The 12,647-nt window shown below is 59.0% G+C and overlaps 2 protein-coding genes across 4 annotated transcripts; one reads left to right on the forward strand and one right to left on the reverse strand.

Moving 5' to 3' along the window:
- Positions 1-91: 91 nt before the first annotated feature.
- On the reverse strand, positions 92-12,069 carry BSCL2 (BSCL2 lipid droplet biogenesis associated, seipin). 2 transcript variants are annotated; one of them, XM_084896039.1, is made up of 12 exons: positions 11,805-12,069; positions 9,602-9,822; positions 7,681-7,997; positions 6,117-6,198; positions 3,273-3,416; positions 2,411-2,545; positions 2,140-2,237; positions 982-1,123; positions 805-871; positions 603-680; positions 416-505; positions 92-330 (listed from the first exon to the last, which is right to left on the reverse strand). In XM_084896039.1, the coding sequence occupies exons 2-12, from the start codon at positions 9,674-9,676 to the stop codon at positions 176-178; spliced, it is 1,383 nt and encodes a 460-aa protein (XP_084752165.1). In that variant the 5' UTR covers positions 9,677-9,822; positions 11,805-12,069; the 3' UTR covers positions 92-175. The 2 variants fall into 2 exon arrangements, with proteins under 2 accessions (XP_084752165.1, XP_084752164.1); XM_084896038.1 differs by lacking the exon at positions 11,805-12,069 and adding an exon at positions 11,165-11,287.
- GNG3 (G protein subunit gamma 3) lies at positions 8,760-11,555 on the forward strand. Of its 2 annotated transcripts, none has more exons than XM_084896044.1 (4): positions 8,760-8,866; positions 10,205-10,417; positions 10,806-10,905; positions 11,085-11,555. In XM_084896044.1, exons 3-4 carry the CDS (start codon positions 10,807-10,809, stop codon positions 11,211-11,213), a joined length of 228 nt encoding a protein of 75 aa, XP_084752170.1. In that variant the 5' UTR covers positions 8,760-8,866; positions 10,205-10,417; position 10,806; the 3' UTR covers positions 11,214-11,555. The 2 variants fall into 2 exon arrangements, with proteins under 2 accessions (XP_084752170.1, XP_084752169.1); XM_084896043.1 differs by lacking the exon at positions 8,760-8,866 and adding an exon at positions 9,851-9,971.
- Positions 12,070-12,647: the final 578 nt, after the last annotated feature.

The raw sequence follows: 12,647 nt of genomic DNA on the forward strand, positions 1-12,647 counted from the left end.
GGACAGCATATTGAAGTTTCTCTCTCCCCCCCTTCCTCTTTCTCTACAAACAAAACAAACAAACAAAAACTAAAAAAGAAGAGTCAGGAAGTAGCTGGCAAGAATATCGTTTATTGGGGAGACGGCAGGCAAGGGCCAGGGTCGGGCGAAGGGCTGGAGTGTGTGTGGGACTCTCTCAGGAGCTGGAGCAGGTGGGCTGCTGCCGCTGAGCGCCCACGGAGGGCTCAGAGCGGCCCAGCGTCTCGGGGGCGGGGGCAGGGGCAGGGGCAGGGGCAGGCGCCGGAGGGTTGGCCTCGGCCAGCAGAGCTGCGTCCTCCCAGGAGCCGGAGCCTGGGCCAGGAGGAGGAACAGGACGTTAGATGACCAGGCCCAGCCGCGTGCACCCACCCCAGCGCCCCGGGCGGGTGTCCCTCACCATCGCTGGCTTCCCGCTCTAGCTCTTCCTCTCCACCAAGGGGCTGCGGCTCCGGCTCCGGCTCCGGCTCTGGCTCTGGCCTCTCCTCCTCTGCAGCCACAGGGAGAAAGCAGAGGTGAGCCTGGAAGAGCTGCCGGGGAGGCGGGGAGGAGGGAGAGGGGAGGGAGGCGGGTGGCTGCGGGCATACCTGTCCCTGAGGAGGGGTCAGGGCTCTCACTCTCACCGTCCTCTGTGTTGTCCGACAGGGGGATTGGCTCCTCTTGGCCTTGGGAGAGAGGGCAGGACAGGGTCAGGGTGGCCACATGCTCAGTGTGACCCCAGCCCCCTCCTGGATGGAGCAGGCGGCTCACCCAGCCCCAGCCCCAGCCCCAGCCCCAGCCCAGCTCTACCTTCCTGGCCGGCAGCCGCCCTCCTCTGGGCCTCATTCCGGGAGCGGCTCCTCAAACGGATGTTTGCCTGAGGGGAGAAGCTGCTCAGCAGGGGCACTGACTGCCCCCGAGACCAGGCCCCCAGCGCGCCCTGCCCACGCCCAGCCAGGGAAGGGGCGGGAAGGGGCCCGTTGCCACCTGCAGGTCGAAGGGGTTGTAGGGCCAGACGCTCCCCCACACCCACTGCAGGTAGCTGAAGAGCACGATGACGGAGAGGAAGGTGAAGTTGCTGGTGACGCCGATGAAGGCGCAGGTGATGGGGAAGTTGTACAGCAGGTACCTGCGGGGGAGAGGGCGGGAGGACCATGCGGCACCGGCCTCTCCTGCCGCAGCCTCAGCTCTGGGCACACAGGCCGGGCCAGCGGAGCCCCCCTCGGGTTCAGGGGGTCGGTGGGTGGCCCAGGCATCGGCATTTTTAAAAGTTCCCAGGGAACAAACAAAGCAAACATGCTGCTGAGCACTGGAGGCAGGGGGGGGGGCGGACCGGGCAGGGGAACAGCTGTGGGGAGGGCGGACGCACGCTGGTGGTGAGCTGCTGCGGACATGGCTGCTGAATTACATGTTGTGCACTTGAAATGTTAGGCACCAACAGCACCTCAAAAACCCCCAACCCCCAACAGCACCTCAAAAACCCCCAACCCCCAACAGCACCTCAAAACACCCAACCCCCAACAGCACCTCAAAACCCCCAACCCCCAACAGCACCTCAAAAACCCCCAACCCCCAACAGCACCTCAAAAACCCCAACCCCCAACAGCACCTCAAAAACCCCCAACCCCCAACAGCACCTCAAAACACCCAACCCCCAACAGTACCTCAAAAACCCCCAACCCCCAACAGCACCTCAAAACACCCAACCCCCAACAGCACCTCAAAACACCCAACCCCCAACAGCACCTCAAAACCCCCAACCCCCAACAGTACCTCAAAACCCCCAACCCCCAACAGCACCTCAAAACACCCAACCCCCAACAGCACCTCAAAACACCCAACCCCCAACAGCACCTCAAAACCCCCAACCCCTAACAGCACCTCAAAACCCCCAACCCCCAACAGCACCTCAAAAACCCCAACCCCCAACAGCACCTCAAAAACCCCAACCCCCAACAGCACCTCAAAAACCCCAACCCCCAACAGCACCTCAAAAACCCCAACCCCCAACAGCACCTCAAAACCCCCAACCCCCCAGAGGAGGAAAGGCTCCCAGGGAGGGGCTCTGTGCAGCCGGGCGGACCCGTGACCCCCCCTGCTCCCTGAGGGCAGCCCCCGGCCCCCCCCCCCCCAGCCAGTGCTCACCGGAGTCCGGAGAAGTGGGCGTGGATGCGGAGGGAGGCGCCATACAGCTGGATGCGCTTGCTTTGGAGCTCAATGATCGCTCCGGTGGTCGGCACATACTGGGGCGGGGGGAGACACATCAGGCCAGGATCTGGCTGCTGTCAATCCGAGGCCCGCCCCCTTCCAGCCTCAGGGTCACTGTGTCCCCCCGTCCCCCATCACTGTTCCTCCTGACCTAGCTCCTCAGGGAGAACTGCGGGAGGCCATCTCCCGCCCTCCTGCACCCCCTCACCGAGTTCTCTCTGTATTCCGGGTACAGCTCCACCTCCAGGAGCTGCTTCTGCTCGGAGAAGCCGAAGAGCAGCACGCTGGAGAAGACCAGCGTGTCCAGCGTCTGCAGCAGGTTTGAGCGGTAATGCAGCATCACCTGCAGGGGGAGGCGAGGGGAGTCAGCAGCCCGGTTCTTCCGGGTGCATGCAGGAGGCAGCCGGTTGTTTTTACTTCTCTCCCTTCCTCACTCTCTAAAAAGCAATAAAACCATATTAAGGTAAAAAAAAAAAGAATGGAGCTGTGCTCTAGACAGTTTGGCTCAGTGGACAGAGCGTTGGCTTGTGGACTGAAGGGTCAAGGGCACACGCTCGGGGTCGCAGGCTCAATCCCCAATAGGGGGCGTGCAGGAGGCAGTCGATCAATGATTCTCATCATTGATGTTTCTCTCTCCCTTCCTCTCTGAAATCAATAAAAATAATATATTAAAAAGAATTGAGTCGTACATTTATTGAACACCTACTATGTGCTAACAAGCACTTTACATTCCTCGTTGAAGCCTCATAGTCTTGCTGTGAGGAGTTACCCTAATATGGCATACAATGCTTTCCACGCATGGGGCTACCTGGCCCCAGCTGGTATATGCTTCTGCGTGAGGATGTGGGCCCCGGTCTGTCTGGCTCCACGGAGGCCCGGATTCAGCCGTATTCAGAGCCTTTCTCTTCAGATTTTATCCCAAAGCTGGACAATGCCACCGGGCACACCAACGCCCTTCCCCACCTGCTGTGCCTGTGACCTCGGGCACGGCGCCTGCCCCTGAAGGCCCACCCAGACACCCTCACATCGAGACCCTCCTCCACAGCCTCCCACCGGCCACCAGCACTTACGGAGCGAGAAGAAGTGGAGATGATCCGGCCGCCTCGGGTGTAGCAGGAAATGGTGACCAAGAACATGCCCAGATCTTGGTTCACCGGCGACTCTGGCACCTCGAGCTCTAAGACCACGCGGTACGGCTGTCCATACATCAGTACCTGCCCAAGGGATGGCCCGTCTCCTTTCAAAACCACAGGTTTTACATTGTGTGGTCCCTCTCCCCCTTCACCACAGCCCTGGTGGACAGTCACTGGCCTCTCAATTTCCTTGCAAGGGCGTGCTGCCCCCTGCTGGCGGCTGAACCCTTCTCACCTCTGGGATCTGAATCTCTCTGCTCCGTTCTGGAAAAGGCTGTCAAGTTTCTTTTCCAAAAGTGAGCCAGCGTGTTGCCAACTGGGCCATCTGTGACTCAGGCCTGTCCCGGAGGCCCATCCTGCCTGCACTTACACGATTAATTAACCAAGTGCCAGAGCGCCATCTCCCCGGCCAGCTCTGCACGGGCCTCCTTACTCAGCCATTTTTGTGTCATTCTGGCCCTGATCTTGGTCGGTAGAAGCCTGAGAACGCTGTGACTGGGAAGGCTTCTTCTTGGGATTAACCTCAAAATGTCAGACTTGCCACCACACACACCCTACTGCTTCCTGACCATTCCCTATAGCGCCCTCCACGGGGTGAAGTAAAGCTTGTCTGTCACCGCAGAGGGAATGGATTTTTTATGTTGAAAACACTGTGCAGCCGGAGTAAACCAGATGCAGCAGCTGGCTGTGGCCCTGAGGGTCCTCAGGGCGCTTTTCACAGGGTGAAAGGTAGAAGCCACTGATCCAAGTCTATACAGATTCTTATTTTCTGTCTGAAGTATCTTTTGAAAAAAAAGGATGCCATGAGATTCCTAAGCCCCTGCAGAGGTCAGAAGAGTCTAAACCAGTGGCTTCACGGAATTCTTTGAAGTATTAAAACAGTTCTCTGGGTGGTGGGAGGGAAATGGAGGGTGACTGCTAGCTGATGGGTATGGGTTTCTTTTTAAAAAAAAATATTTTATTGATTTTTTTACAGAGAGGAAGGGAGAGGGATAGAGAGCTAGAAACATTGATTAGAGAGAAACATCGACCAGCTGCCTCCTGCACAACCCCTACCAGGGATGTGCCCACAACTAATGTACATGCCCTTGACTGGAATCGAACCTGGGACCCTTCAGTCCGCAGGCTAACGCTCTATCCACTGAGCCACACCGGTTTCGGCTGGGTTTATTTTTGGGGTGATGAAAATGTTCTAATCTGACTGTGGTGATGGGTGCCCGACTCTGTACATATACTAAAAATGACTGAGCTGTCCATTTTATGTGAGTGCGTTATATGTCATGTGAATTATGTACCAACCAAGCTGTCTGTGTGTGAATGCATGTGTGTATATACCGTCTAAATAAATGTTATCTCTGAGCAGATCCACAGAATCTAATACCGGAACCTGTGACCGACTCCATGCCCACGTTCATGTGTGTCTGGTAGGCAGATTCTCCTCTTCCCTCCTGTGCCCACAGTGCCCGCCTTCTTTAAAAGGCCCACTTGGAGCCTATTTCCATGTCTTGCACTCATCTCTCCAAGTCTTCACAAATTCTTCTGAAACGCAGATCCTGCATCTTACACTTAACACAGTGTATGAAACCCCATCAACCCTTCGGGTTGTCTGAAAGCAGGCCCACACCTTCTATTTTTAGTGAGGTGTTAAGCATAGAGGTGTTAAGCATAGAGTAGACACATTATTATCCACCCGATACATTCATTCATTCAAAAATGCTTGCTGTAGCCGATACTGGTTTGGCTCAATGGATAGAGCGTTGGCTTGGAGACTGAAGGGTTCCAGGTTCGATTCCGCATGTACCTTGGTTGCGGGCATATCCCCGGTAGGGGGTGTGCAAGAGGCAGCTGATCGATGACTCTCTCTCATCGATGTTTCTAACTCTCTATCTCTCTCCCTTCCTCTCTGTATAAAATCAATAAAATATATATTTTTTAAAAAATGTTTGCTGTAAATGTCAAACTCACAGCTGGCAGGTCCCATGCCTCGTTTATTTAAATGAGGCATAGGACCCGGGACTCTTCAGTCCGCAGGCCCGAGGCTCTGTCCACTGAGCCAAACTGGCCAGGGGCTGAGGCTTTCTTTATAATCTGCTCTGTATACTCCAGTTATTAGTATCCTCAGTCAGGGCACATGCTCAGAGTTGTGGGCTCAGTCCCCAGTGGGGGGCATGCGAAAGGCAGCCCATCAGTGATTCTCTCTCACCACTGATGTTTATAGCTCTCCCTCTCCCTTCTTCTCTGAAATCAATAAAAATATTTTAAAAATAAAAATAAAGAAGGATGTGTTCCCACCTTGCATTTCATGGGGTTTCCAGCTTAGTTGAAATCATACTGGCATCTGGCCAGTCCTATGGCACAGTACCCTTTGTAATGGCAGATTGCACATTTTCAACAGTTTCATAATTTTATATACAAGCTTTCAAAACTCTTGTGTGGATTCCATCCTGGTCCAGTGAAATAGCTGGCTTGATCCTTTAAAACACATCTCCTGTACGCATATGGACTGGCTGAAACAATCTAAGGAGAACATTGCTAACATTTGCAGGAAAGAACAATCCATAACATTTATTTAGACTAATTTTCCTTTAACTCCCCTTTCTTTCCTTTTTTTTTTAAATTGAATTTCTTTGGGCGACACTGGTTATTATCTTCCCTGTTGCTGAGAGCCTTCCTTTCTTAGTCTGTTACTCAATCCCTGTCCTCCAGCTCCTTCTCAAGTCTTCCTTTTGATTTCAAGTCATCAAAGCTCTAACGGAACCTCTCTCCAGCTTCCATACTCACCCGATCACGTCCACCCTTAACTAGGGACACATTGGCAACAGGGAAGGAGCAGAGGTAGGCGGTAGAGGAATCACAGTCGGTCCTAAATAAGAATGAGATGACACTGCTAAGTCATGGAGTCTGCCTTACCTGCAGACTCCCCAGTGCTTCCTCCTGTCCCCCATCCCTTCTCCCAGAACAGGCGCCCTCCTCTGTGAGAGATGGCGGAGAGATGTAGCCAGCAGATTCAAGTGCTTCTTTCATTCTCTTTCTGCGGCTTCAGCTTATTTCGCCTCAGCAGACATGCATAAGTGGGACTCTACCGACACTTCATTGGAAAGTTTCAGATTTAAGTGTTTCTCACATGGAAAGCTTCATTCCCACCCCGATTCCCATTCAGTAATTCTGGTCTGGGGCCCAGTTTGAGAAAACTCCTTTTTAAGAGGTTCATGACCACCCTCCCCCCCAAGTTGTAGGCAAAATTACACGTGGGAATGAGTGTGCAGCATGTGGGTGGGCATGTTGATATGTTTTTATGGCAAGAAGAGCCACAGCACCCAGTTTGGCGTGGTTCGGTGGGTGAGCATTGACCTATGAACCAGGAGGTCATGGTTTGATTCTCGGTCAGGCCACATGTCCGGGTTGCAGGCTTGATTCCCAGTGTGGTGTGTGTCGGAGGCAGCCAATTCATGATTTTCTCTCATCATTGACATTTCTATTTCTCTTCATCTCCCTTCCTCTCTGAAATCAATAAAAATATATTTAAAAAAAAAGAAGACCCATAGCTTGCATGATAGTCATAGCTCCTTAGAAATTATAGTTTATATTGCCGAAACTGGTTTGGCTCAGCAGTAGAGCGTCAGTCTGCAGACTGAGAAGTCCCAGGATCGATTCCGGTCAAGGGCATGTATGTTGGTTGCCTCTTGCACACCCCCTCTTGCACACTCAAGGGGGTGTGCAAGAGGCAGCTGGTCGATGTTTCTCTTTCATTGACGTTTCTAGCTCTCTATCTCTCTCCCTTCCTCTCTGTAAAAAGTCAATAAAATATATTTTTTTTAAAAGAAAAAGAAAAGAAATTATAGTTTATAATCAGGGACGCAGACAGGAAAAAAATATTTTGGATTATTGACAATATTGTCTGTATCAGCATCTCTTGACTGGCCATTGTTAAGACAAGGGGAGAGAACCGGGCAGGGTCTGTGAAATGGGAGGGACATGCCTCTGGGCTGCTTTCTTAACACTAGCAAAGGCCAGGTTAGCTCTGAGATGGCCCAAGGGGTAGGCTTGTTTCAGAAGTCTCCTGTGGCCCGGAGAGAGGTCTGACCCAACTGACTCATAATGACACTCAAGAGAGACAGTCTAGGAGGGTGTTGTTTTTTTAAACCTTTTAACCCGAGGTACAACCAGGAACCTCGACCCCCATCAGACCTGATCTGCCTTCTAGCTCTGGGCTGTGAGAGGTAAGCAGTCATGTGAGCACACTCGGCCAGTTTCCCCCTCCTCAAACGAGGGGTGGGACTGAATGAGCCCTCAGGGCCTGCAGCAGTTCTCCCACAGGCTCCTCTCTGACACAGACCCCTCTCACCTGTAGTGGAAATGCACGGGAGTGAGGTGGCTGATGGCCGGCATGTAGGAATAGTAGAAGGAGCCATAGAGGAAGACAGACATCCAGATCAGGAGAAGGATGGTACAGAAGAACACCCCAAACTGCAGCAGCAGCTTGCGGGCACGGCCTGCCATGACATGGCCCACATCCTGAGCCCACTGCAAGGCAGGTACTGGTGGGTCATTGACCATGTTAAGGGGTGCAGCGGGTCTGGCCCCCGGTTCAGGCCTTGCGTTCCTAGCTATTCCGCCACCTGGAGGAACCCCCTGGCCATGGGGTGGAGCAGCTGGTGGTTCCTGGAAAAAGACAGAGAGGAGGAAAAAATAGCTTCTTCTGGAGGGAGGTGGGTACAAAGGGACAAGGTTACTGGGCTGGCTTCTAAGAACCAGATATAGCAGAGTCTTTGTTTCACATGGCCTTTCTCCAAATGACTATTTCCCAGCCAATATCCCTCCCCTTTCCTCCACTGTGCTGTTCACACCCAGTGCCAAGGCTGCTCAAACTGGTCCTCCTGCTTCCCGATTCCGGGACAGGCCGCCCTGATACTCATTCACAACAATACAAAACATAGAGGGTGAGCACCTTAAGATTATTAAGGCGCTTTTACACACGCGATGACACTGAATGCACACTGCGGAGTGGTTGCCCTGGGAGCAGGTGCGACGCGCCTAAAGTCGCAAAGCCAGACTCAAGAAGCAGCCGAAGCGCAGTCACAATTGCCTCCCGAGTTTCTCCTTTCCTGGAGCTGCACTCGTTCCCTGACGGGCAGGGCGTCCCGCAGACTGTGGCCGCTCCCTGCCAGCCCCGTCCCGCTCAACCCGCCGCGGTTGAAAACAGCAACACGCCGGAAGCCACAGCTCAGCGGACTCACCAGCATCGCGCGCTGCCGGGGCAACGGCGAGAGGGACTTCCGCCTCCCGGGCACGCCCCGCCCCCTTCCGTCGACGGCCAATGCGGTCCTGGGGCGGGGCCTCGCCCGGGGAGGAGCGGGGGCGGGCCCTAGCAGAGGGCGGAGCTAGGCGCGGGGACTGCGCAGTGAGTCGGGACTGCGGGGCTCCCACCCACGCGCGCTCCTCGCTCTTCCTCCCCGCAGTCCGTCACCCTGCGGTAACCAGGCTCACGGGGACAGGCGCCCCCTCCCCCCCAAGACAGTCCCGGGCATCTTGTGAGTCAGCAGCATCCTCTGGGCTCAGGCCCTGCGCCCAGGCCCCGCACTCCGGCCCTGCGCCCACACCGTCACCCGGGCCTTTTAGCTCCCCAAAGTGGGAGAGAGGCGGACCCAGCTGGCGTTGACTTTGGTCGCCCGGCCACAGCTCTTGGCCCGGGGGGTGCCGGAGGCAGAGCACTCGCCAGAGCCGCAGTCTGCGGGGACCTGCGTCTTGTGCCGCCCCCGCGCTCTGGCTGCCCCGCATCCACAGAGCGGTAGCATCCTGGGCCCGTATTTTGCCTCGAGCACTCAAGATGCGGATCGACCTCCTCTGACCCCGACTATCTCTCCCTCTGAGTCCCCACAGCCATCAGCCAGCCTGGGCTTTGGAAGCTGTCATAGGTCCAGAGCACCTGTCTGAGGGGGGAGCCTGCCTGGCTGCAGTCCCTGGGGGCGGGCTCTGGGGGAGGGGCAGGTGCTGAGACAGGAGCGGGGCAGTGTGTGTGTGTGTGTGTGGGGGGGGGGGGGGCTGTTGCGCAGGGGCTGCGGGCCTTCTGTTTTGTGTCTATTCACCCCAAATAAGAGCTCTCGGAGGGTAGGGTCAGTGTTGTGGGATCTTGGCATCCCCCACAGCACCAAGCACAACGATGCTGACGAAGGACCTAATTTCTCAGACCAATAACCCCCACCCCACCCCAGGCCCCATCTATTATATTTCCAGAAACACCCAGGACTCCCCCACAAGGTCCCTACCTCTACGTTGTTTTCCGGCACTCTGCGCCGCAGTCTGCACGGCACCTCCGCAGAGCCCTCTCTCCGGTCTGCCATTTCTGTAGACGTTTCCCGAGGCTCCTCGCTGCTCCCAGATTTCCCGCTCGTGTTCTAGTCACTTGTGGCTAGAGCATGAAGCGGCGATCTGGAAGCTAATACCTGTAGCGCATCACATTTTCCTGGAGATGGCGAATGGAGGGTTCCTGGGAGAGAAATGAAGATTCACGTGATAAATGCTGTGTCAGAGCAGAGGGAGGAGCTGAGGATGGGGGCGACTGCCCAGCTGATGTCAGATTTCCAAATGAGCAGGGTGCCCCCCCAGCCGGTGCCCGGCCACTGCGGGGGCTCAGCGGTCCGGACCACCCGTTGCAGGGGGAGCCTGCCTGGCTGCAGCTCCCGGGGGAGAGGGCTCTGGACCAGACTCAGGGTGCCTGCCAGGCGGGAGGGGCAGGTGCTGAGACAGGAGCGAGCGGCGGGGGGCGGGGGGGATGCGCAGGGGCTGCGGGCAGAGCCGGCTCCCCCGCGGCCCGGCACTTGGTACGCTCCAGGACCGAACCGCTCCTTCCAGCATCCTTCGTCCCGCAGGTACCAGCTGTCGGGGCAGCGCCTGAGCTCAGGAACTGGGACCAGCCCTGCGAGGAGCCCTGACCTGCCCGCCCCGGGGCCTCTGCACCAGCAGCTTCTGTGCCAGACGCTTTCTGCTGCAACTCCCCGCCAGGTGGGGCACCCACCCCGGCACCAGGCTCCGGTGCCCCCCACGGACCCCGCGCCCCAGGCCGCCGCTGCCTGTGGCCTCAGGTGAGCCGGGAGCACCCTTTCCCCTGGGGCGCCGGGGGGCAGGTGAGGACCAGGTACCCTGCCCATCAGGGCGGGGCTCCCTCTGGCTGAGGCGTTCCGAGCGGGACGCATGGCTCCACGGGCTGAAGCGCCTGAAGTCGCGCGTGTTGGGGGGTCGGTGTGGCCCAGGCTGTGTGGGGGTCTGGGGAGCACCTCCCCGCTCCCCTTCATTTCCTCCGCGGAGGACGCCAGGGGTGGGGGAGGCCGCTGGCGGATGGGGATGGGGATGCGGGTGAGAATGGGGGAGAATAGACGTTGGGCACATGACCCAGCCCTATGAGGGCGGGTGAGCGAGCATGGAGGGGCCTGGAGCGGAGTCTGCTCCGAGCTGCCCCGCCCTCCCCTCCAGGATGAAAGGGGAGACGCCTGTGAACAGCACCATGAGCATCGGGCAGGCCCGCAAGATGGTGGAGCAGCTCAAGATCGAGGCCAGCCTCTGCCGGATAAAGGTGGGCGGGCCCCGCGGGGTCAGAGATGCCGGTCCCCTGGCCCCCTGAGGCCGGGCGGGGCGGCTCCGGGCCCAGAGGGGTCCCCGGGCTGTGGGGGTGGGGGCGGACAGGCGGTCCGAGGGGCGGGGGGCGGGGGGCGGCTCCGGGGCCCGGCGGCTACAGCCCCTCCCGGTGCCCAGGTGTCCAAGGCGGCGGCGGACCTCATGTCCTACTGCGATGCCCACGCCTGCGAGGACCCACTCATCACCCCCGTGCCCACCTCCGAGAACCCCTTCCGGGAGAAGAAGTTCTTCTGTGCCCTCCTCTGAGCCGCCGCCCGCCCGGCCCTGGTCCCGCAGCCCCGCGTCCTCCTGCTGCTCCTGCTGCTCCTCCTCCCTCTCCGCCTCCTCCGCCTCCTCCGCCTCCTCCAGCTCCTCCCTCTCCGCCTCCTCCGCCTCCCCCCGCTCCGGCCCTCACCGGGGCGGTGCCCGAAGCCCAGGGCCCGCCCTCGCCCCGTCTCCACGCCCCCCGGGCGCCCTCGCCCCGCCCCCGGCCCCGCCCGCCGCCGCGGGTGACCCGCGGGCCGGAGAGCGGCTGCCGCCGCACCTGGGCTGCGGGCTGCGGGGAGGGGGAGCCATTGGAGAATAAAGTCACCCCAGCCTCCGGGCGCAGCCCTGTGTCCGCGGCCTTTGGGGAGGGACGGCAGTCAGGAGGGGCGCGGCCGCGGGGGCTGCGAGGCCGGGACTGGCCCTTCCGGGGGGGCCGACACCCCCTGAAGCCGGAGATCGGGGGTGGGGTTCGGGGTGGGGGTGGGGGTGGGGGGTGGGCGCGAGGGCATCAGCGGGAGAGCCCAGTCACAGCGGCTCGGCGGCCACGGGAGACGCGCCCCGCGAAGGCGAGTGAGACAGAAAGCGACGAACCGAGGGGCTCAGGGAGGGAGCCGGGCGGCGGCCGCCGACGCGAGGCGCCGGGAAGGGAGGGAGGAGCCCGGTTCCTGCCGAGAGGCCGGCCTCGCTCCTAAGATGGCCGCGCCCACCGGGCCGCTCCAAGATGGCGGCCGCCACGGGCTGGGGCGGCTCACGTCACCGCGCTCGGCGCTCCTCGGCCGGCCCAGTCTTAAAATGGCGGCCCCGGGCTGGCGTTCTCAATATGGTCCCTTCTGCGCTCGCCTGCTCTCAAAATGGCTGCCCGTCCTCGCCACCTGGAGAGCCGCTCGCACCCAGCCCGGCCCGGCAGCCGACGCCCCTTGCTCCGGGGAAGTCGGGGGAGGCCGCAGCCCGCGGCCGGCTCCGGGCCTGGCAGGCAATCGCGGTTCTCCAGCTGCCGGATGGCGGCCCCCCGGGAGCGCCTGGGTCTCCCCCAAGGCCGGCCTGCCCGCCCCACATGCCTTCCTGCCTCTCCCCCCGGGCGCAGACCGGAGTGTCAGGCCCCCAATCCAGGGACGCACCCTTCTCCGGGGAAGCTTAAGGCCGTGATGTTGGTGCCAGTATATATATATATATATAGTTTGTTTTTTGGAAGGGGGGGTGCGGGAGGCCTCTGGTAATGGGAGGTGACCTGTGGACAGCCATCACCCAGGCCCCGCTCTCCCACGGGAAGCGAGGGGAGGGTAGTGTGGAGGACACGGCTGCCCTTCCCGGTGGAGACCCGGCCCTTTCCTGTTGGCAGCAGCTCCCTGGAGCTGCTGAGGCCTGAGGCCTGGCGCATGGCGGGCACTGGGCACCAAGTGCCGAGGATGGCGCTGTGCCGGCCGGAATGGCGAG

Source organism: Pipistrellus hanaki (assembly GCF_964339955.1).
Source record: "Pipistrellus hanaki genome assembly, chromosome: 9".
Taxonomy (NCBI): Eukaryota; Metazoa; Chordata; class Mammalia; order Chiroptera; family Vespertilionidae; genus Pipistrellus; species Pipistrellus hanaki.

What these genes read in the sequence shown, in the direction of transcription:
- BSCL2 (XM_084896039.1), bottom strand. Translation starts at nt 9,676, where the DNA reads ATGGCAGACCGGAGAGAGGGCTCTGCGGAGGTGCCGTGCAGACTGCGG. An exon ending in GCCCACTTCTCCGGACTCCG is followed by an intron (nt 1,124 to 2,139) that starts GTGAGCACTGGC and finishes TCTCCCCCGCAG; the next exon opens with GTACCTGCTGTACAACTTCC. An exon ending in ACAACCCCTTCGACCTGCAG is followed by an intron (nt 872 to 981) that starts GTGGCAACGGGC and finishes TTCTCCCCTCAG; the next exon opens with GCAAACATCCGTTTGAGGAG.
- GNG3 (XM_084896044.1), top strand. Translation starts at nt 10,807, where the DNA reads ATGAAAGGGGAGACGCCTGTGAACAGCACCATGAGCATCGGGCAGGCC. An exon ending in CCAGCCTCTGCCGGATAAAG is followed by an intron (nt 10,906 to 11,084) that starts GTGGGCGGGCCC and finishes CCCGGTGCCCAG; the next exon opens with GTGTCCAAGGCGGCGGCGGA.